This window comes from Fringilla coelebs (assembly GCF_963513975.1).
Source record: "Fringilla coelebs genome assembly, chromosome: 10".
Taxonomy (NCBI): Eukaryota; Metazoa; Chordata; class Aves; order Passeriformes; family Fringillidae; genus Fringilla; species Fringilla coelebs.
The window spans coordinates 14,601,625-14,626,042 of record NC_140036.1 but is presented as its reverse complement, the minus strand read 5'-3'; the positions used below and the strand labels follow the sequence as shown (position 1 = coordinate 14,626,042).

General features: G+C 47.7%; 1 protein-coding gene across 2 annotated transcripts in view; it reads left to right on the top strand.

The window, feature by feature from the left end:
* IL1RAP (interleukin 1 receptor accessory protein) overlaps positions 1 to 24,418 on the top strand; it is a gene marked incomplete at its 3' end in the record, with an annotated part of 47,483 nt that overhangs the window by 4,108 nt on the left and 18,957 nt on the right. For both annotated transcript variants that reach the window (XM_084212155.1, XM_084212156.1), the window contains exons 2-3: positions 12,776 to 12,843; positions 24,063 to 24,348. In XM_084212155.1, coding sequence (XP_084068281.1) covers positions 12,777 to 12,843; positions 24,063 to 24,348 — 353 coding nt within the window. In that variant the 5' untranslated portion in view covers position 12,776. The remainder of the gene's footprint in view (positions 1 to 12,775; positions 12,844 to 24,062; positions 24,349 to 24,418) is intronic.

Here is a 24,418-nt window from a genome sequence, read left to right as displayed (position 1 = left end):
CCTCTTCTCTCCCTCCCTCTACTCTGTCTTCTTATGTGTTGACTTGATATTTAGATGAAAAAGTTACATTGATTCTTAGGGAGTCTTTTTACATTTACATGTGTGAACAAAATGAGACTGTTAAATTAAATGCTCTATTTGCAGCAGAGAATAAGACATTTCCATGAATCCTGGCTCAGTCAGGGAAGTGGTAGGTGGCTCCTTCCCCTGGGAACACTGGGCAGGTGCCAGAGAGCCATTAGCTTGGAAATCCCACTCAGAGCAGGGCCATCAGGGGCTACCAGCCCTCCCCAGCTCTCCTAGGTGCCCGCAGAAAGAGCCCCACTGCCGTGCCTGGCAGGAGCCCTGCGTGCCCCAGCGCTCCCATCCCGTGCCCATCGCTGCACTGAGAGCCCTGAGCTGCCAGGGCACAGTTTCCACTTGCTTCTGGAGCATTTGAGGCTGCCTTCAAGCCCACTCGCTCTGTTCCACTGCTAACAGCTTGTTTAGGCCAGGCTGGGCAGGCTCTGCTGTTTAACCCTTGCAGCGCTGGCTGTGGCCGTGGCTCAGGGGCTCTCTGGGTGCAGGTGGGAGCTCCGTGGTGCAGCCTGGCAGTGCCAGGTCAGAGCATAGAGCTGGGCTCCCCATGCAGCTCCCTGGACAGCTTTGCTGTGCTGCAGCTGAAACACAGATATACAGTGTGAATCATTCACTCACACAAATACTTAAGGAGCCTCTTCAGTTTTACTAAGCCAAGGTGTTATCAGAATTAGAAGAGGGCTTTAAAAAAAAAGTGAAGGAAAAAGAGTAGGTTTTAATAGCTCTCTCTTTATCTGGGAAAGCTGCTGGGTTTGCTTTTTTGCTTGTTTGTTTTCCTCCCAGTTTTCTTTAATCCCTTGCATTACTGAAATAAAAGTGTAGTGGAGTATCTTGCCTCTCTTAGGCCTGATGCTGTTTATTTAGAGGGATGCGAGATTTTTCCAGTGTTCTGAGGAAGATTCTTAGGTATTTCTTAGGTATTTGATCAATTTGTGTGTAAAGGTTTGCAAGACTGCAACTTAAATATTTATCCTTAGAACTGACAGGATGTTGTGGAGTTGTTTAACTGTATATTTGTAACAATTATGCTGCTTGGCAAGAAAGACGTGTTTTCTTCTCAGAGGGAATTTTTGTTGATTTTCTTTTTTTGGCCTTTTTCTGCCTGTGAGTTGTGGTTATAGCTGCCTTTCTTTATCATTTTACTTTTTGTTTTAGATGTAAATAAAGAGCTAATTACAGTTAATCTCTGTGCAAAGGAATGAAATTTTAAAGCGTGAAAAATAACACCCATCTGTTGGATTTGCAGCAACATTTTGGGGTTTGCCTTCTACTTGGAAGGATGCCAAAACTTATCTTGCTCAATTTAAAGTTTTCTTTGCAATATTTAAACTGGATTTTTAATAATTTATAAAAACAAACAGAAAGGGAAATAGCTTTTCAAATTATGTTTGGTCATGTTCTTTATGTGGTGGTTGCTAAAATGTGAACAGCTCTAACTGAAATGAGTTCAAATCCCTCCACCAAATTCTATAGAAACAGGTTGAAAACCTTCTGGAAAAGCATCCATTTTTCATAGTGGTGCGTTGCATTTCTCTGCTTCCTGCTTGCTGGGGCTCCATGTGCCCAGCTAACCAGCCCCAAAATTACTTGTTCCAAGGGACCTGTTCCTTAAGTAGTTACTATTTAAGATAGGCTCAGAACCCCAGTTTTTTGTGGTGGGTATGTGTTACTTTTAGCTCCATCAGCTCCACTGACTGTTGAGCTCAGGGAATTAATCTATACTTTGCACTCATATGTTATCTTTCATCTCAGCATCTCCAAGCACTTTAGAGATATTAAGATGCACTGCTGTGGTGTGAGATGGGGAGAGGCTGTTCTAAAAGCGGCTGGGGAAACAGAGGCACAGATTTCAGAAGCCTCTACTAATGCACTCAGTTCAGGGGCCAGCCATTTATAAGTTCTCTCATTCCTGATTATCAGGGAGGCACTACAGGTTTTTATGCACTGCATTTGGTGATTGATGCCTATATACAATTTCATGTTTATTAGCCAGAAACTCATATTTCTGCCCTAAACTAGAGACTGTTTTAAAATCTTCAACCTTAGAGACTGGCAGGAGCCTAGTAAATGGCAGTGTAAGGAGTCCAAATTCCTAGTTATTTTTCCTCAGGTTAGTCCTGTTGCAAAAAGTAAAACCTCACCTCCCTCCCACCATAGTAACATCCAGAGCCCCACCTACATGAATTTATTAGCAATCTGTTGAGTCAAAGCTCTGAGATGTGTAAAAAAATACTTAATTTGTCAGCAAGAGGCATGCAAATTCATTCTAATATGAATAATTGGATTTGTTCTGTTGAGAAATAGCCCCTCTTCCTTCAAGCACAGATACCTCCCAGCCCTTGTTTTTAAGAAGGGATCTGGATAGTGGGAGGAGGACGTTGCTGCTCAGCTGGCAAGCTATGGAGGTCTTGAGGGCACCCAGCCTCTCTGAATGAACACAGATGTGCTTCTGGATCCCAAAATGTGTTACTCCAGCAAATTGTGCTGGTTGCATTTGAGCTGATGTGTTGGGGTGACTGAAGGACAGAACTCAGACTCCACTGGAATAACATCCCTGTGGACTGGGATGGGATTTCCCCCGTATCCATTCTCTTGAAAAAATAGCCCCAGTGCATTTACCTTTCTCCTCCTTCCTTGTCCTCTCCCAGTTACTGTGTGGAATTTTGGGAGCCTGGTTAACTCTGACATCCTTGGGAGGTTTCACCCACACAGACTCCTGACCCCATGGAGAGATAGAAACGCTTTTCTCTAGGCTGGCTGTGTCTTCCTTTTCTCCCATTGCACAGGGGAGCTGTACCTTGCATTTCAGCCCTGTTGAATAGTCCAGGAGGGTTATATTTCCCCCTTAGAAATTCTTTTTGCCCCCTTATCTGTCAGGTGCAATGAGTTTCTAGTTGCTGACATGAAGTGTCAAAGAGCAGGAGGGAAACTCAACCCAGCTGTGTTGGTTTTTGCACGGCCTGGCTTTTGGTGGTGATGGGGGGCCACAGAGGTGGCTTCTGTGGGAAGCTTCTGGAGGCTTCTACCACGCCTGGCAGAGCTGGTCCCTGGTGGCTCTGAAGATGGATATGCTGCTGGCCAAGGCTGGGCCAGTTGGAGAGGTTGGTGGCACCTCTGTGATAATGTATTTGGGAGGAGGATCAAGACAAAGTGGGGCAGGCGCAGTTTTTCTTCCAGTCAGAGAGAAGGAGGTGAGGACATGTGAGGGAAACAACGTGGAGACACCAAGGGCAGTGCAGAAGGAGGGAGGAGGTGCTGCAGGTGCTGGAGCTGTGAATCCTCTGCAGGACATGGTGAGACCAGGGTGAAGCAGCTGAGCCCCTGCAGCCCCTGGGGATCCATGGGGGATGCAGGGAATGGGGATCCACAAGGGGTGAGAGGTCCACCCTCAGCCCACGGGGATCCATGGGGGATGCAGAGATCCACCCACAGCCCGTGGGGAAGCTGCCCATGCTGGAGCAGGCGGATGCCTGGAGGAGGCTGTGAACCAGTGGCAGACCCAGTGGAGGGGGGGTCCTGCTTCCAGGCTGGAGCAGCCTGTCCTTGCAGGACTGCACCCCGTGGAAGACTGACCCATGCCACAGCAGTTTTGGGAGAGCTGTCTCCCGTGGGAGGGACCCCACAGGCTCACAGGGAGAGGACTCCTCTCCCATAGAAGTGGAAGAGAACGTCAGTGACAAACAGACCCAAAACCTCCCATGCCCTGTCTCCCTCTGCTGTTGGTGGGAAGGAAGGGAGGGGCTGGGGGAAAGAAAAGTGTTTTTAGGGCTTTCTTTTACTTCTCATTATCCTCTTCTGGCTCTGCTAGTAATAAATTCACTTTGTACCTCTAAGCTGAGCCTGTTTTGCCCTTGGAGTGTTTTTTCCTGGTCCTTATCTAAACTCATGAACCCTTCATTAATTTCTTCTCTGCCCAGCTGTGGCATGGGAGGGGAGGGTGAGTGAGCATCTTTTGTGGGTGCCTGGCATTGGGCCAGAGTCAAACCATGACACCAACTTCCCAAAGATACTCAGTGATTACTTCCTCTCAATGCAAAGATGGGAGCCAGCCCAGGGCTGGGGTCAGCACAGATTTGAGAATATGAAGGCATCTACATCCTGGCATTGAAGGCACTCAGAAATGAAAATTTCAGAGGCTTTTCAGATTTTTGGCCCTTTGCAGCAGGGCTTTAGTGCAGAGCAGCATTTCCTTGTGTCTCAGCACCTCGTAGCCTTTGGAAATGTCAGCAGCGTGTGTATTGCCTTTTGTTTGTCATTCAGCTGGAGAAATGAATTCATTGCCCTTGTGAGATCAATCATATTCTCCCCAAATAATTAATATTGATGACAGTCACAGCATACTGCTGCCTGCAGCTCCATCTCAGCTTTCCCACTGTGTAGGTGCTGTGGGTCACAGAGCAGACTTTCTGGCAGGAGGCTCCTGAACTTCAAATTTCAGGGTGCTGTTCTTTGAAGGTTGAATTTCAAGATGAGCTGATGGGGCCAGTGCAGGCAGAGCCTGAGCAAGTTCCCTGTGATGGCTCAACCAAATATTTGCAGAGGGAAATGTTAGAGACATGGGGAGCAAAAGGAATACACATCACAAGGGGGAGAAGGATTGTCTCACTCTTGTCTTGTTTCTCTTCTCCTCCATTTTTCTGTGTGTACACAGCTTTTTCTAGTCCCCTTTGCAGAATGCAACTATACCATGCTGGCCAGAAGGGGACAGGTATGTGAAAGAAAGCTGCTCTGATAGTAACCAGGGGGACTAAGTGGGTGGGTTGGGAATGTGGAGGGCTGGAAGGACCTCCAGAGAACTGCTTTTAAATGAGGTGCTGTCTTGGGGGAGGCTGGTAGCTCCTGGGCTTTCTATTTTTATATTGCTTTAAATTGATTGATGTGTAAAGCACACTTGGAGCAGCCTATCTGAGCTGCAGGACAGGGATTGAAGCATCTTGATGTCTTATTCTTGTTTGCTTTTACTTGTAAGGTTAAATGGGATTAAATTAACATGATTAATATAAGTACCAGGTGTGGAAATGCTGTGTGGCCCAAACTTGAAAAAGAAAAACTCATCTGACTTGCTTTTACCCTTGAATATGTTGCTCATCCCAGGATACCCAGAGTCACTTGAGGAAATCATTCTCCTATGCCTCAGGAAGAGCTGGGCTTCCCCACTGGCAGCAGCACAGGCAAACCTGGTAGTAGTGCTGGAGACATTGCAGCTGCCTGAGGAATTTGTGGCAGCACAGGAAAGCAGATTCCTGGGAAGGGAAGTGATGTGGAAAGACAGTGGGAAGTGATGTCCTGGGAAAGACAGTGATGTGCTCAGGAGCGTGGTGGTGCTTGGAGGATTTTTGCCTGTTGTATCCCTCTCTGGAGGAACAAGAAGGGAAGGATGTTGTCTGAATACGGAGCAGCCATCCTGGGAATCTGGTGCTCAAGCACTTAGTGCTGTGAGGGGAGGAGCTGAAGTGAAGGAGCAGGTACACAGCTGCCAGCAAGGGCTTGAACTTAAGAAAAGAAACTCTTGGGGTGTTTTTGACACTGAGAGCCTATTGCAGGTGGTGCTGAGCAGGGCTGGGTGCAGCCCCTGGTGTGACAGGGGAGATGGGGAGTGGGGCTGCAGGGCACTGGTTGGACCAGGCTGGGCTTGCAAGAAGACACCTCCTGGGAAAGCTGCTCTGGGGTTTGAGAGTCCTGGGCCTGTCCTGGAAAAGACATTAAGCCCACCTGAAAACCTGCTCAAATTGTATTCTCTGGATTTAGAGACTTGTGCTGAGCTAGCTTGGGGCTGCTGCTGTGCAATCTGATGCCCAGTGTGGATGTGCTGCTGTGTCCACTGGGGCAGTGGAACAACCTCCCGGGAGGGGAGTGGAGCTGCTCACATTGTAAAAAGGTCAGGAGGCAGAATGTATAAATTAAATGCTGGTTGTCAGATGTCTCCAAGTGTTCCATGACAGTTAATTAGAACTTTTCCAGTGAGAGGGGATCTCACTTTGGATTCCTTAGGTCTTCTCAGGTCTTTGGGCCACACTGATTGCAGATTTCCTTTTTTTTGCGCAAAGATTGGTTTCTCAGTTTATTTTGTGGTAGCACAATATTGTGTGTGTTTCTCAGAACTCTCCCTTCACCATAACATAGCTGTCCAAAATAGAAGCATTGTGTCTGGCTTCATGGAAGATCTCAGCTCTCTTTGAAGCACGGTTGGGAACTTTTCATTCCCTGGCTATTCACACATAAAAAATAGACTATCTTAGCTGGATACCTTTTGCTTGAGTACAGAAGTGCTCTTGTAGCTTAGTGTTTGAACTGCTCAATGGCCAGCGTGGATCCATTTGTAATCCATGCTGTTTGATTTTATAGCTGTGGCTCTGCTTGCCCCTCTCCAGCCCACTCCACAGATCTCTAGGCAATAGTCCCAGCTGCTTATTTGACTTGTCCAGGTGTGCATACTTTGTAGAGGTGACAGAGAGCTCATTTATTTTGGATGTATGAAATGTAGTGTGCTCTGCCTGCTAAATTGGTGGCAGAGTATAATCAGTGGCACCCTGGACTCCAGCAGAGCAGTGTGCAAAATCTGTGGCATTTCTGCTTTTCCAAGTCCTGAGAGGACCCCAGGAGAACTGCAAAGGGAAGCAGGGGATTACAAATTTCTTCAGGTACATTTTCAAGCCTCCCCTCCATTTCTCTCCACATGCCTAGATTGCACTTCTTTCTTTTGTGAGGGTGAAAAAAACCCTCTGAATTCTCATTGTTAGCGTTAAATCTGCTGAGCCAAAAGGATGCCAGGAGATGATATGTAAGTGCCAATAGCAAATCACAAATTCCCTGCCTGGAAATCTCACCTCCGTGTCCCAAACATTGGCACTGGCGCTGGCAAATCTTGCACTACCAAGGAAGCTCCCGGGAATGACTCACTGTGAATGAAAGTCTCCACACTTTTTCCCAAGCCTCTGAGCTTGAGGGGAGGCTGCTGCCAGCTCTGCCCTGGGGAGCTCTTGGTGCTCCTGGAAGGGCAGCCTTGCTTCTGCAATTTGTGCTGCTCTGTTGAAGGAGAAATAGCTTGGGATCACCTCCCACGATGACTCTGGAGCATCACACTGCTGAGCTTGTTCATCCCCATGTCGGGGATTTTGTGAAATGTGTTTATTAAAAAACCATCAGGCTGCAGCCCTTGGCCTGGATGTGGATGCAGGAAGCCAGGGAGGGGCCATGGTGGGTGACAGGCAAATGGAGCCACCTTGGATGCCTGGTGTCATGTCCTTGGCTGGCAGTGAGCTGGCTGAGCCCCTGGTTAAGAAGACTATTTCCAGATTTTCGTGTTGTGTGTTTGGTTTGCAGTAGCTGTGGCTGTAAAGCTGTGTGCCAGTGGCCAGATCTGACCAAGCAAGGCAGAAAATCCTTTGTGCTGGTAACAGGAGATACCTCTCACCAGGGCAACTTTCCATCTGATTCCCACTAGTTTAATTCTTGTTCCCCTCTGCAAAAGCTGGTGTATAATATCTGCTGTGATTCTAGCTGGTGAAAAGCTTTCAGGCTGCTCAAATTTCAGCATTTCCTGCGGTTCTGATGACATAAATTACTTTTGTAATAGAAATATTTCAGAACAAATTCCTTTCAGCCTGCTCTGATGTCAGGCAGGCGATGGCCTGGCGAGTGCAGCTACCCTGGCACAGGTGGGACTCCAGGACTGATTTTGCAAGTCCCTGCCTTAGATGTGTCACCAGTAGATGCAGTGACTAGGTCACACCTATGGCTCCTGTGATATCCCTGACTGCAGGGCAGGCTTCAGCTCTGCTTGATCCCTGCTGAAATGTGCCCGGCTGTTTAAGAGCTGCTGCTGCTGAGACAAATTGGGCTCCCTGCCCTCAGGAGAGATGTGAGTGTTTTCTCCAAGGACAGTGCTGGGGCCCTCTGGTCACTGTCCTGTTTGAAGTGATGAGTGTGGCGTAGCATGCACGAGAGCAGGGAGAGTGCTGCAGGCTGCTTTTGGTGCTCATCATCAAACTGCTGCTGGATTCCTCCCTGCTCTGCTCTTGGGAGCCGTCTGGGGATGAAAATTGTCATTAATGTGGTCATTCCTCCTGGGCAGTAAAGGCTGGACTTCCAAAAGCCATGGCCTGTCGTTCTGTCTAGGTGTCACATTCTGTTCCTCTGGAGGGCTGTCCCTGGCACTGACCAGTTCTGTGCAGGAGGGGCTCCCCTTTGGGCAGGACAGAGTGGGACCATGGACACCACAGCAAAGGGCAGTGCCAGGCAGTGCCCACGTGGCCTCTGGAGGAGATGCAGGCTCAGAGAGACACTGTGCAGGCCCTGGCTAAGTGGCACCTAGATGGTTTATGCTGCAGTAATTCCTCCTTTGTCTGACTACTCCTGCACATACTGAAAAGCAAAAGTGTTTCCTGGGGGGCTGAAGGGCCTTTTCCCATTTTCCATTAGTGTTTTTGCTGTTACTTTTCTGCAGCTGCTTTTCAGGCTGCCCTTTGTCTGCCTTTTGGATTCTTTGAATTTACTTGAACTGTGCATCTCTTTTTCCCCATAAGAAAACCCAGCAAACTCATCGAGCAGCTTTCTGCAATGCTGCTGTGGGATGATGCAGGGACCCGGGGCTGGTGGGCACGCTGTGATTGGGAGCAGGGGGCTGAGCCCTTTTCCTGAGCATCAGCTCTGCTCTGAGCCCATCAATCAACCTTCATCTCCAAGTCCATGTGACACAGAACCAAAGCATTTCCTAAACTAGCCCACTCTGGATTTTGCCAACCTTCCCATGTCTGTATCCCATTTTTTGGGGCCCTCAAATGCTTTTGAGTTGGGACAGAATTACAGAAAGAAAATACTATGCAAAACGTGCTTTGGCTGAAATTATTTATTTCCTCTTTTGGAAACTGCTTTATTTTACACTCCCTTTCAGTCAGAGCACTTAGTGGCAAGGTTCTGAAGGGCGCTTTTGTTCTGCAGGCCGTAGTGTGACTTCTCCATGAAAAGCAAAAAACCTATCAGCTCTCACTAGAGGCTTCTGGTTAGGAGGGACAAAGGCATTTTTCCTGGAAAATGCAGCATTGTTCTGTAGAATTTGTACAGTGTCTTTGAGAATAGGTGTGCAGTAGTTACTTTGAGTGCAGTTCTCTTTGTTAATTACTTGACATCTGTCTTTGGTTTTATAATTGCTGCTAGAGTGCGTGGGCTTTGCAGAGTCCATGCTGCTAAAGGCAGGAGGGAATGATGCCTTGCTGAGGTCTCTTTGGCAAGGGTGTTTTAATAAAAGGTGCTTTATATAAAAATATTCATGTTTTTTTTTCTGACAGAAAAGCCACTTGTGACCAGTATGAAATGAAAAAAAGTTAAGACTTTCCATCCCCTTTGATGTTAAGAGCATGAGACTCTTCCATGACTGTGCTTCCCCCCAGCCCAGTTTTCTTTGCTCCTCAGTAGACAGAAGGTGAAAGTTTGCAGAAAAAAAGTGCTCCTGAAGGAAAAGGGAACAATTTCTCATTTGAAACAAAGTGAACATTTCAAGTTAAGCTCCTTAAAAAAAATTCTAGCAAGGGTTGTGATGGATCATTTTCCCTAACCACTCTATGAATTATTATTAAAATGTTAATTTATGGAGACATTAAGAGCACCTCAGAGAATACTGGTCTCGTGAGAAGTTCCTGGAGTGCTGAGGATGTATCAGAGCTCTCCAGCTGCCTCCTGGCTGCTCTGATTGCCTGCTTTCTAGCTGCAGTGTGATTTTTGAGCTGGTAAGCTCTCATGCTCACTGATTTTACTCTCCTTTTATTTTTATTTGCACTGTGTGGATGCAGTTGGGTGAAGACTTCTGCTGCAGCCTGGGTTTGCACTCCCTGGCCTCTGGCTCCTTTGGTTGCAGCCACAGAAGCTGGTGTTCGGTGCATTTCTACAGAATTGCACAAGAAGTTCATCAGACACCACTGGAATTGCATCACAGGCAGGAAAAATGGCAACATGCTGTGTCCTGTCACGAAACACAGAAGCAGGTTGCTGGGAAAGGTTGAGAAAACTCTTCTGTTCCTGGCAAGACCAGGGTGGGCTGTAGTCCTGTGGTGTCAGGTTCTTCAGGGCATTGCAAAACCCACCCTTCTCTGCAGCAGGATGCAATGCTCTTCTCCTGTGTCACCACGGGACTGGTGGGGGGAAGACCTTTTTATTTGGGGGAGTATCACAGGTGTGGGGCTATTTGGGTTTTGGAGTATTTTTGAGTAATCGTGTGCCACAGGAATGGAGCTGGGCTGGCAAATTCTGGCATGGTCAGGGCATCCAGGAGGGTGTGATGCCTCCCCTTGACCAGCCCTTGACTCTGTGCCTGTCCCTTCCGTGGTCCTTTGCATTTGTGTTGAGTGGGAGCAGCCAGGGCTGTGGTCAGCTGTGTCCCTTCTCTGTAATGGAGAAATTGCTGTAATCTGACAGGCTCTGTGTCTGTCTGTCTCCACTGATAAGGTCTCTGGAAAGCCTGGAATGAACCAGAAGTAAATCACTCTGTGTGTAAGGCTCCTGATTTTATAGCTGGGTAGAGAAAGAAAAAAAGGATTTTCCTACTAGTAGGCAGAGCATGGAAATCTTGGATACCTTGCTCATGGGAACAGAGACCTGGTGGCTCTGTGAGACAGTTGAAAGGAGCATGTTCCTGTGAGCACAGCTAATGGATGTAAATATTAGCTCACTGCAGAGTTCATGTATCACCCAGTGAAACGTAGTAGTTTATTTTGGCCTCAGGCCACGCAAATGGCCTTGCTCAATACAAGGGAAACTCATCCAAAGTCCGTAGTGGTTCCTGCTTGCTTCAGGGCTGAATTCAGTCTGATTTGTGCAAAATGCAGGAGAGAGTCGCTGGAAAATAAGGGTGAGTTAGGACACGCTGTGCATTTAGCTAATGACAAATGGAGAGGGAACCATGAGGGATCTTGATTATGGGAATGATTCCCTGCCACTCTTTACACCCCCTCTCTTCAAGCGTCTCAATTACCAAAAGTTCCTTAATTCCTACCAGAAGTGCAGCATGTAGGATCTCGCTGTCCAATCTGATGGCATAAAAATGTTTTATCTTTCTTCAGCATTTCCAAGGGGTGGGAGTACTTAATATTGTTTCTTCCCTATGGAGTCTTAAGTAACATTGGGAGCTGGTTGTAGGTGGCAATAGAGAGAGGTTTGATAAGCAGCTGGCATTTCAATTTGGTGGAAGGTGGTAGGGGATGATCAGCCCTCTCAGCTGGACCCCAGGAAAAAAACCCTCCCTTTTTTCCCTGCTTCTTGACCATTTTTAAAAACCTGATGGCTTCAGAGGCAGTGTGCAGCCCTTTCCATGGACTGTGCAGGGAAGAACAGGCATGCTTCAGATTTCCTTTGTCTCTTTGAGATGAGCCCAGCAGAGGGAAGGCATCACACAAAGGCTTTTCAGATGTAACCACTGAAAAGGAAGGATTCAATATCCGCTGCTGGCTTTTGAGTAGTGCAGTTCACGTGTCACATTCTTGTTAATCTCTGCAATCTGTGCAATCTTAGGTGTTCTCTGCTTATGCTCAAAGCCCTTCTGTGTACTGCATATATTCTGGACAGGTTTTTCAGGAGATGTTTAAGGGAGCTCTGTGGCTTCTCCCCCCACACTTTTAACACCCTGATGGAGCAGGTTTCTCTGTCATCTCATGAGCACATTCCTGACAGTATCACCATGCTCATTACTGCATCTGCCTGGCAGAGCTGAGATGCTTTGATGAAGTTCAGCCTTTTAACCATCTCTTCTCCCTTTGTGATCTGACAGCACACAGGAATATCAAATGTGACCTTAACCCCTTTAATGAGAGCATCTAGTAGATGTCAGTTTTCATGACTACCAGCTTATAAATTGCATCCTGAAAAACCTAGAAACAGAGGGATATTTAATTCCAGTGAGTGAGCAGCTCTGAGAGCCGAATGCCAGATACTGGAGTGGGCAGCCAGTGAAACTCTGGCAGTGTACATTTATCTCAAATTACAGGAAATTGTGTTCTGTAGTGGGAATGGAAAAGTTTGGGATTGTTTTTTGCTTATCACTGCTGCTTAGAAAGTATAAGCCTTTGTTTAGATCCTTTCTGAAAAGTGTACAAACCTGGTGTTTGTTTACTCCTGCGAGTTCCAAAGAGGGTTTGATTGGGAAGAGCTGGTGAAGCCCTGTCTTGCCTTCACTGCCTGCAGGAGCAGGTTGGAGCAGGCTCTGGCAGCTTGCCCCTTTGCACGTCACTGGGAGCACACCTTGCCAGTCGGGACTGCTCTGGTGTGGCTGTCCTGTCAGAGTGCCAGACAGATTCAGTGCAGGTGTGCCGCAGCCACTGCGAGCGGTCTCTGCGCTTGTTCTTAAAGATGACCAGAAGGAGGTCTTGGCACAGGACCTTCTTTTGGGAGTCAAAGCTTGGGATTTGTAGCTTGCAAACATCCATTTGACTCCTTGTGCTCCCTGATAGAGACCATTCTGGTGGCTTAAGTCAGTGAGCTGGGCTGTCCTCTTCAGAGCCATCACCTCCCAGGCTTGGCAAGCTGCCCACAGGCAGAGAGATGCTGCCGTGCCGGTGCTGTTCTTAAGGAATCTTAGTGAAATAAAACAGGGATGTGCCAGAATTAAAGGATCCCTGGGTGAATGGAGGAATAAACACATAGAATTTAAAAATGGCCTGCAGTGGTAAAACAGTGTCAAATAACTGGGTCTGTGTGCTTTGTTTCCCAGGATGAAGATGGTCAGTGTCCTGCTGGTTTCGCTCTGGCTGTCCATGGTCACCCTTGGCAGAGGCTCAGGTAAGGATGGGGCACGTGATGGACCTGCCCACTTCCTGTGCAGAGAAGAAAACTGTCTGCAGTGAGTTTTGAGCATTTGCAGTGTTTCTGGATTAAATGGTTGTGTATAAAACACTTCAGTACAATGCATGGACACAATGTTGGTTCTGGGGGGCTGTTGTACAATGCTCTGTGTAGAGACGACCAGTGTGGTGTGAACAGGTGCATGAGCAAATAGCAACAGCACTTCCACCTAAAAGTGCTTTGCAAACTCCAGCTGTCCCCTGTGTCAGTATCAGTATTGCCCTTCTGTGAGGGGTGAATCCAGGGCTTGGCCCATGGAACTGCCTTGTCTCTGAGCTGCAGGAAGGACCCAGGCTTGAACCTGAACTCTGCTATCCCTGGTTGGATCTGGAGGGGACTGAGATTCAGCTCTCCAATTCTGACTCATGCCTTAGCAATGCAAGGGGAGAGGGGAACTTCTAGAGTAAGAGGAGCTCTGATACCAGTCTCACTGAGTCACTTTCCTGACAGGAAATATGTTGTCATGCTCTCAGCTCCTCTGGCACTCGTTCAGCCCAGCTCTTGTGAAGAGGCAGATTGTGCATGTCTCGGCTCCGGACTTCCTATTTGGGGGTGGAAGGAGACAGCATGATTTGCAGGAGGCAAGTGGAAAGGGGGAGGGAGGAAAGAACAGGAGCTGGTTTTATGGGGGGAAATGTTCAGAAATAAGGGCTGTACAGGAGTTTGACGAGTCCCCCCATGAACTCTTGTCCCTCTGCAATGCTGGCAGACAAGCAGTTACAATATACCCCGAGCAGATGAACAGCTCTTCTGTCATTCTCTCTTGGACTACACTGAATTATTGTGGGCCAGATTCACAACGTGCACTTCAGCAAGGTTCATCTCAGTGCAGTATTCATTGCAGAGGCTGAAGCCTGGGAGGTTTTTCTCCTTGGGCTGCCCAAGGGCTGCAGGCACGCACAGTAGGCTGTGATCTTTAGTGAGGGATGTTCCATCCTGGCTAACAGGGGCTGTGTGGAAGTGGTGAGCAAAGGGGAAACAGCAAAGGAGAAAATACATGGCGTAGGTCTCCTCCACTGAGCCCCAGGCAGTAGGAGTGTGTGGGGAAGGAGGGGCCCAGTGACATGGATCTCAGCTGCTCTCTGGGAAAATCCCTGCTTTGCTTGTGCTTCTGGACGAGCTGTTCTGCTCTCCACCAACGCAACATCCTCCTCCTGCTGAGGCAGCATTACAACACCCCACGTGCAGTCATCTTGGGATTTTGCAGAAATGAGAGGTAGGTGCAGTTGAATTAGGATTGCCCAGGAAATGTTACAGCAGCTCTAGAAGCTAACACAGTTGGCTGGGAAGAAGCTGATTTCAGAAATGAGCACCCTGGCATTTGGGTCACACAGGCTTGTGCCAATTGATCTGGCAGAACCAGAACCCTCCATGCATTTCTGCAGGGCATTTAGTACTTTTTAAACACATCTGGTTTAGCAGAGATTTGCTGTACAGGGTGGCCAGAACCCTTGTAGAGTGCTGCAAGAATGTAAGTCAAGTCTCAATACATGAGACATGAGGTCAGTTAAAATACACTTCTCCTGCAAATCCACTGCATTGCATGCATTTAATTTCCTGCAGGTCTGGGGGTGTCAGATGCACTCTTCAGCTCAAAGCTTCCTTTTTTGTGCCATGGACTTCATAAACCGGTTTGGGCTGTCAGAACGTCCTTTGTTATTCATGATGGGCTTGGATGGCTGTTTGTACTTGGATGGAGGGGCAGCCGTCTGTGCAGCCCTCTGTTTCACTGCAGGGTTTCCTGGGACTGGCACCAAAAGGAGACTGGAGCTCGTTTCACCCTTGCAAAGTCATAAATACATAGCAGTATGGTAGAGTGGCCTTGTTCTGGAAATGTTACAGCATTTGGGCTTGCTTTTCCTTGGAGCGGGGTATGTAGGTGGGGGGAGCAGAGCTGAGCTAATCTGGAGTGAATGCAGAAGAGCTGTGCACGGTCTACAGCTGCCCTGGTGGTCACCTAACATCAAGCAGGGCCATGGAGATGGGTAGCTCTCACTGGGGAACCTGGTTCCTGGGATATTTAACATGTGTGACTTGGTAGGGATTTGTCATCTCAGCTGAGTCTTTTTCTGTGCTTTGAACATTAAGTCATGTCATGGTGTATTGTTGGGACCAGCTCTCTCTCTAGCCCAGGCTGGACTGAGGAAGGCTGGAGGCAGGGACAGGAGTTGTCTTGTGGTTTACTGCCACTTTTCCTGCCTCTGCCATCCTTCCCAGTGGAGCAATCTGGTCAGCAATAAGGATCTGGGACTACCCAAGCCAGGGGGACCAGCTCTGCTGAGTCTCAAGTTCTGTAAGCTTACAGAGGAGGTGAGGAACCAACACTTGCTAAATTTCAGCTCTAAAATACCAGCATTGCTCTGGCTGCAAGTGGCCTTTCCATCCAGTTAAGCCACTATGGCTGTCAGTCTCTCTGGCAGTGTGTCAGAAAGCTTTAGCATTACATTTCACCCTGCTTCCTACTGGAGAGACAAACCCACAAACTTTATTTCCCCTCCAGATTTTGCCTACAGCACTGTGGCTCTAAACATCTGTTCTCTGGGCTCTGCTGTTTCTGCTGCGTATGGAGGCTGGTGCTGAAACAAAATCAGTTGCTGAAAGGGAGGTGCAAGCTGTTTGAGGGAAGAAATGTGATCTGAGTAGTGTAGAGTAAGAGATGCAGAGGCTGAGACTGAACTGGTGCCTGAGTCTTCTGTTTGCTCATGCTGAACGCGTGGGCAAATCTTCTCCTGGCCTTGACAATATCCATGACCTGCAGTGCATGGAGTGCAGGAGTGCATCACTCATCACCTTTGGGTCAGTGTTGACAGTGGCAGTCAAGGTCTTCTGCTTTCCCTGCCTAGCTAAGCCATCCTCAAGATGGTACTCATGTTGTAGGATGCTTAGTGAACCCAGATGTTCTGGGTAGCCAGGAAAGGATAACAAAAACCCATGGACCCGGGTCTGGTTGTACAATAGTTTGTTTGGCACTACTGAAGTCATATAAATATACAATGGCTCACAAGAGATGGAAAACCAGTCAGACAAAGAACATAACAGCCACTATGAATACAGAATAAAGTTATCTTCTTGTTTCTGAATGAAGCTGGCCAATGTGAGATACCAACTTATAAATAAGATGTGACTGTAATTGTGCTCCTTGTTCCATTTTTCCCTCTCTGCTAACCAGGCTGCTCTCTCACCCTCCAAGAGCTTTTGTAGCATGAGGGCTGGGGAGATGACCATGGTTGGGAGTATTGTCTTAGGGAATTGCAAAAGCAGAATATTGCTGCCAGGAGAGGAGGGGCAGGCTCATGCTGATTATCTAATGGACCTGTGTAGTGTGAGCAGGTACCTGCTGTGCATAAATAGCCCTTTGGTGGGGGAATCATCATGTGTGCATAGGAAATGCCTCTGTAGCTCCCTTGGGGGCTATCAGACAGGCTGTGTGGTAGGATGAGCCCAGCACTGGGCCAGAATGATACTCCAGCATGGCAAGTAGTTGCTGGAAGGCAGCCAGGAGTTTCTCTCCTGGGAGCTTTATTTCAGGCTTTGCTGTTATTTGCTGGATTGTGAACGTGTCTGTTTACACTCCCCCATATCAGAGGCTTTCAGCTACTTTGGTTTTTGATGGTTATTGATATCATCGATGCTTTTGGGTTCAGATGGTGGTTGGAGCAGTGGAGTTCTGGTTGGAGTGAGAAAGAAAGAGAGGTCTAGCTCTAGAGGTCAGAGCCACTGCCTGCACTGTCTCTCCCGAGTGCTGAACTGCACTATGGATCTCATGCTTAGCAGAGATGCAGAACAGTTGCTTTTGGCCAGGGGAAATTTGCAGATTAATAAATTACTGTCTGTAAAACACTTTGAAGATGGAAAGCCCTGTGCAGCTCCTCAGGATTATTACTATATGGCTCTTACTCTACTGATGGGGTTCCAGTCGCCTTATTTTACTTATGATTTGTGACAGCCCCAGAAGCTGAGAAGCTTATTTTAGTATGTAAAGTCAAAAGAAAAACATATTAAACTGCATTATTGTTTTCTAAAGAGACTAAATCCCTCCCCCACCATCATCTCCTGGGATTTCCTGACTTCCTCCTACTCTTCCAATCTCAGCTTCTTGCTGTCCTAATTTAGGACGTGATTTTATAACCATCCATACCCATCTGTGAGCTACTGTGGTTGTAGAAGTTTATGGCACTTGGGGGCATGAAGTCATTGACACTGAGGGTGTTGAAAGCTGCACAGCCCTGGAGTGGATGGAGATAAAACCCGTGGAGCAGAGCTGACCTGGGTGCAGACATGTCCCCACAGCTGCCAGCCTCCCTCCACACCCACCAGAGCTGTGCCCACTGAGGAGATAAAACCTCACATCTGCTTCTTGTCATCTGAGGAAATGGGTTGTGAGGGGTGAGCTCTGTGCAGGCATCATGGTGTGACCTATCTGCATTGAAGTGCAGGAGCGTATGGAGGAAAGCAGCCCTTTCTGGGTGTGTTGCTGATACAGCACTGAACAGTCACCTTTGCTCCTGTGTGTGTATCAAATAGGGCACCAGGGAGCTGTCATGTCCCCCTGTCACAGCCACAGGGCTGTGCTCTCACTGTCAGAGGTTTTGTGGCACCCAGGTGACTCTGCTAGACTCTTGGACCCTTGTAGTGCATTTTACTGCCTGCTGTGTTTGTTTGGTTCCCATCCTTGTCCGAGGACAGCTGCTGCAGCAGTTTGTAATACAGACATCCCTGTGGGATGGATGGGGAAGAATTGCTGACTGTATTTTAAAGCAGGCAACAGAGCACCTGGCTAGGTGCAGTGGCTGGGGTGTGTGGGTTTAGCTAAGCAAGAGCAGAGCCAAGAGTTTAGCCCGGACCTTGTCAAATCCCAGTGTGGTGTCTCAGGCACACCAGAGCCCCTAGCAGCACAGCTCAGCTTAAGCACAGCTCAGCAGTGATGCTGATCAGATAAACCCCCTTTTCATGCTGCCTCTCCTACAGATGACTTTGCAATGGGGTGTTCCGTTTCCTGTACCCCTCCTCTTCCTATGCTGCTCTGCTTTGCTTCACGCATAAATTTTCTCAATGAAGTGGGATGGAAAGTAGCTGTTTGCTCTTCTTACCCTTCAGGGAAGCAGTTCATGCCCCTACCTTTATCGTTTTGATCTCAGATTTAAAGAAAGCCTCCAGAAAAATATGCTAAGCTTGCTAGAGAAATCTGAATACAAATTTTTTTTTGGTTTTTTTTTTTTTTGGCCCAGTTGCTGGGGGTAACCAAAATACTCTGCCACATGCAGTAAACAGCTTTGTGCACAGATAGAGAGTGAAGTCACAGAGCTCACTGTGGAGGAGTTCTGAGAGACACAAATAAGGACTACCCAGTGTTACAGGCTGTGCTTGATGAGATAAGGCGATTCAGAGTCAGAAGCTCTGGGCTCCATTACAGAATCATAGTTTTTTGGGTGTCTTGCTTTGGCTGGTTCCCCCGAAGTCAACAGAAGTTTATGCAGTCAGCTTGTTTTCCTTTGGCAGAGGCAGGTTTTCACACCTGTTTAAATTAGACATTTGGGGTCTAAAGTTAATCAACTGCCATGTACAGGTGCTTTTCAAAACTGAGCCATTCTGCAGAAGGTCCTTTTTTTTCTTCTTTTCCGAGCTGTCCTACCTATTCAAATGATAAAAGTGCTTGGGGAGAGGGACTCCATCCTAGTGTGCAGCATCCAGATGAAAGGCTTTTGTGGGGGCATCACAGCTCAGTGGCAACACAGGATGAATATGATGAAACTTGGGAGAAGTGTAAAACCATGTCACCAATGCCATCACAGCAGAGCTACTTCGATGGGGTTGGGCTGTGTAGGAGATTTGTGCCAGGACCACTTCCACATCTTTGCTCTTACTGGAGAGGATGTGGGAGGAAGGCAGTGGGGTTATGAGAGGCCTCTTTGGATGTGTTTTCACTGGAAGTGAGATTATAAATTTCTGCAGAGTTGGCACAGCTTCTAGGCTGAGCCTCCAAGGCAGCATGCAGCTACAACCAGTTTTCAGGTGTTCTGTGGCCACCATCACTGCTGCAGAAGTAGTGAGAGCAAACGGTTAGAGCCAGCTGATCTTGGCTAGGCCTAACCCAGCTTCTGTGTCATTCCCACCCATCTCAGCGTGTTTTGGTTTGTGCCCCTTCTCCCAGTTAAGGGCAGAGCTTCTCATTTGTTTTGTTCTATGCTTCTCTTCTTCTGCCCTGTTGTATGGTCAGATGGGGTACTACTGAGCAGAGAACACAGCCAGAGAACAGGGGGTGGTCTCGTGCAGGGTGGAAAAGGAGGAATGCAGACACAATGGGGAGAGTGGGTGCTCCTGGCACTGGCATAAATGGGAGATGCACCCATTCATGGTGCTGGCCACAGCTGGTGCCTCCTGTGCTCACAGCACGGGGCTCCATTCAGCCTGGCTTCCTCTCCTTCCTTCTCACCGACTGAGCTTGAAAGATGGTGGTGAGGAAATTTTTTTTAAGGTAGTAACGATTAATTCTTGCTTAATTGCTTTGTGTGATCAGCTTTTTCTGCCTTATCGATGCTGATTCGTGCATCATGGTAACAGGCTGGCCTTGCTGTGCCCCCTGGGTAGAGGCTGACTCATACCAGCGTTGCTTTAAGGTAATGCAGCAGGGACACATGAAGAAAGTAGGAAGCTGTTGAGATATGTCTTGTAAGCCCCAAAAAGCCAACTGTGTCATGGGTCATAACAAAAGAAGTGTGCCCAGGAGGTCAAGGGTCAAGGGGAGTGATTCTGCCCCTCTACTCTGTTCTGGCGAGACCCCACCTGCTGCTCCTCTTGTTGTTCACAAGTGGAATGCATTGTAGAAGATTATTTACCTGAAGGGAATTAGTAATTGAATTCTGGTGTGAGTGTTTCAATTCATTGACAAGTTGAATCCACATGTGTGTGTTGGGACTGTTGGCTGGCAGTCAGAAGATTCTGTGCACTTGAGTGCTTGTGCAGATTCAGTTTAGATGTAGTGTAATATAGAATAATGTAGTATAATAAAGCAATTAATTAGCTTTCTGATAGCAATAGAGTCAGATGTGTCATTTCTCCCCTTCATCCGGGGTTGCCCTGCTTTTACTGTAGGTGATTCCTTCCACCTTGCAGCCTGTATGATCCTCAACCCTTTTCCTGAGCAGGGCTGTGCCAACAGGACCATTTCTTGCCTTTTTCCCACGTTGTCTGTCCCAGGTAGGTGTTGTGGGTCATAGCCTCGCTGTGCAATTGCAGAGCATTCAGCAGTAAGAGGGGTCAAGGGAGCTGCAGTGCTCTTGTTTGGTACTGAGGACAAGGTGGCTTTTTTCAAAATCATTTTACAGAGGCATTTCTAGGAAGGTGCATTTGTGGGATGGTGTATTTTTAGAGAATTTTACTGTGTCCCTCAGGTGTATGTGTAGTGCTCCTTTTGCTGCAGCATAGAAGAGATGTGGAGTTGGATATAGCGCCATCTTCTCAGTCGTTTCCATTTGTTAGGGAACCTCTGGAGTAACAGCATGAATGCTGATCCCAGATGATTTAATCAGGAGCTGCTCTTAACTCCAGCAGCTGTTTTGTGCAGGAAACATTTCAAGAGAGAAGAAGCTGAGTTCTGAGGCTTAGCCAGTGAAAACAAGTGAGTTACTACAAATGGGCACAGCACCATAGAAGTCAGTGCTACTTCTCACAATTAGAACTGGATCCTTGCATCCTTTTTCTGCAGTGCTCCTTCACATCACATTGTTGCTGGAATCAGGGTATATCAATGTGTGCATATATATATTTTTTTTCCTAGTGGGACTATTTTATGCTAATGAAGGGTCAGTTTTGCCATTTATTCAGGCTATCTCCAATTTAGACTGACACACAAGTAGTTGCATGCTGATGTTAGCAGCAAGTAGGCTCTGAATATCCAGTAGACCTTAAAACAGTGGAAAGAGCACAAAATGTTGTGGGGAGCTGTTGGATGCAAATAAAATTATAGCAATAATAATGTGAGTATCCCCTCTACTTAATGGATGTGTGTGGACGTGTTGCCCCATCTGCTGGGCTCTGCTGCAGAAGTGCCACCACGGCAAAGGTTGCTGTTGTCACAGGGACAAGAGCACTGTCACAGCTGAGAAGGAGGAGGCTCACAAAGGTGTGTGTGAGGGGTGCCCTGCTGTTCTCACACATTATATCAGGCAGAGCCTGGCTATCTTGGGAGTAAAACCCCCCAAAATGTAGAAATAGCAGTGTAACTGTCAGCATGGCACAGGGAGGAGGGAAGCTGTGCAAAGCACCTCAATTTCTGTCCTCGGTGTTTTATGTGTTAAGGACATTTTGCTGCAGCCTGTGGTGTTTCTGCCATCTCTGCTCTGCGTGATGGGTCATGGCAGTATTCCTGAGCCTCAGGGTCGTGCTGGGTGGCTTTGCCCTGGCAGCCAGTAGGAGTCCTTGCCTTGGGAGGGAGGCACAGCCTGGCATCTCCCCCGGCACAGCTGCTCCTCTGCTCTGGGTGTAGCTGCTCATTACCAGCAGTTATGTGCTGTGTCTGGGGTTCAGCTCAGAGCTTGCAGCACCCCAGGGCAGGGCACGTGGGGAGCCTTAGCACCACCTGTTTATTGTGGCAGTGTCCCTGAAGCCAGGCCAGCTCTGAGACAAAGCCTCCAGGTACAGCTCTTAGAGTAAAACAATAACAGTCCCCTCTTCCCAAGCCAAGAAGGCGAGGCCTGGGCATTGTTTTAGAGAAATGTAGGAAGAAAAAAAAAGAAAATAGTTGTATTTATTTTCAATAACTCATTCAGGTTGAACGGGTAAGTAGTTTTACAGTGCTGATTTATGGGCTGTTGCAAAATGCAAGAGCTGCTCATGATTGCAAATTTCATTGATCTTGACTCCAAGAATTTTAGTACAGTAATGTTTTATATAGTTTCTTCTCTGCCCAGTCCTGCCATTTGAAGTAATAAGGATGATTTGCCTTTATGCAGCCCAAGAGGAGATGCAAGTCAGATGCTGGGAAGAGAACCTGGGCATCCTGATTTACAGAGCCAGGTCTGCTCCTTTCAGAGGGGAAGCCTTTCTTTACAGAAAAAAATGCCCTGTCTCCATGAGTAGCAGTCCATGCTTTATCATGCAGTTAGCAGGCAGTCTCTGCAGGCTCATTTGTCTCGTTGCCACTCTGAGGACACTTGACCATGCCCCCATGCTGGTTCATGGCCCCACCAGCATAAAGCAGTCTGCTGGTTCCAGTTTGCCCTGATCATGGTGCTGATGGGTCATTATGCTCCTTCCCAGGGTGTGAGGCTTCCAACAGTGGTTTGATCTTTGAAAAGGAGCCTCAGCACTGTCTGTGGTAGCAGCCGTAGTGTGTGATGCTGTGCACTTTTGAAAGATCTGTATGTTTTTAGATGATGAGCACTCTCCAGATATTTGGGGTTGGGGTTCCTCTGAACAAATGCTTGTGTTCTGGGTAGCTTCACCGCCTTTTCCTAGCCCAGTTCATTCTCTTCCTCCAGAAGTAGCACTCTGTCATATGGGTGTTTGGCATACTGCAGGAGGAGCAGTGCAGCTTGCATTTACATTTATGTGTAAACCCGCCAGAAAACATTTCTATTCTTACTGGCCCAGATTCCTCCTGCCCATGACTAACCATTGCTGAGCCACAGGAGTTAGCATCACTGCCTTTAAGTGCTGCAGGCCTGTCTTCTCAAAGGTTTATCTCTGCTTTTTTTAATTAAGTATGAATTTGGGGGCAAGCTACATCCCACTGTCTATTTAAAGAAGAATAAATGCCAGAAATCCTGCTTTGGGCTGTGAAGTCAGCTCAGAAGAATTCAGAAGAATTGGGCTCAAAGAGCATATTGTATTCTGTTTCTCCTCTCAGTCTGAGTTCTTCTATTATCTACAAATGGGAGAGGCTTTGCAGCGTTGTCTCTGGCGAGCCTGTGTGTGTGATGTGCTGAGACACTGCTCCCAAGGACTGCTGCAGGCAGCACACCCCTCTCCTGTTTGACTCATTTTGGGTTCTCAGACGTCAGGCTGCCCTAGCAAATGCCTCCCAGCAGCTCCAAGAGAGGCACGGGGAAGTGTGCCACGCTGTGCTCTGCCTCGTCAGCGTGGGGAGGCAGGAGGTGCAGTGACAGCAGCATCCCTGTGTGTCTCAGTTGGCTCTGACAGCGCAGGTTGCTCCCAGGTTTGCTGACACCCTGGGACTGGGCTTTGCTTGCACTGAGTCCCTGCCTGCCTGGGCATCTTGATGGGTAGGAGGAGTGGAGTGGAGAGGAGTCCTTGGAAGAGAAATGGGTTTGGACTGTGCTTTTTGTGGTGAAACTGTTTGGTAATGACAAGAATATTTTTTAAAAGAAAGCTTTATACAGCTTTGGCTCATTCTGGCTGTTTTCTGTGTTAGTCCAAGTCTGCTGTGAGCCACACTGAGCCACTGCCTGTTGTTGAGCTGTGCTTGGGGTTTGCACCTGGGCATTGCCTGGGAATACAAGAGAACCTGCTGCCACCTGCTCCTTACTGTTCCTTCTGTTAGGAAGGAACAGTAGGCTCCAGTTCTAAACTTCACTCTCAACAGTCTTTCTGTGTCACTTATTACTGCTTGTTCTCATTGTGTTGTCCTGGTGTGCACAGGTGTCACATGAATTCATCACAGGAAAGACAGTCCTCACTTCTGGAACCCACAGTCCAGCTTCTTTTGGCAGGGAAAGTGACCCACAGCATTAAGGGAGTGTGGATGTTTGATTTCTTTTTTTTTTTTCCCCTCCTATTTCAGCATGTCTGTTTCCATCTTCCCTATCATTGTGTATGGATGCACGCACACCTCTGGCATTGTTGTCATCCAAATTTTATCTTCCCACATAAGACTTTTGTGGTAAATTTTCTTGGAGCTCTGTAGGAAGCCTAGTTTTATGCAGGAATATCCTATTCTATTGTCCTGATGAGAGATAAATAGCTTGGCATAAATGTAGGAGGTGTACAAATGAAAACAGAAGTTTCCAGGTTCTCTAGAAATGAACACAATGTTCTTGCTCTGTTTTATAAAAGCTCAGTTTGCTTTCATTGAGAACACTGCAGTTGTGTCTCTGATTTTAATGGGGACAGAACCAAGGGCTGTGGGGAGCACGGGCAGAACTGTTTTCCTCCTGCAGACTTGCAAGCCTAAGGCACCTTGTTCTTCCTGGCTGCAGAGCGCTGCGATGACTGGGGTGTGGACACCATGAAGCAGATCCAGATTTATGATGGGGAACCTGCCAAGATCAAATGCCCACTTTTTGAGACCTTCTTGAAGTACAACTATAGCACAGCCCATTCTGCTGGCCTAACCCTGATCTGGTACCGGATCGCGCAGGACCGGGATCTGGAGGAGCCCATAAATTATCGTCTCCCTGACAATCACATCAGTAAGGACAAAGACACCCTTTGGTTCTGGCCTGCTCTTCTCAATGACACTGGGAATTACACCTGCATGCTCAGGTAGGTTGTGTGGTGCAGTTTCTGTACATCTTCAGTGCAAAGGACTTCTGTGGAGGTGGGGAAATGATGC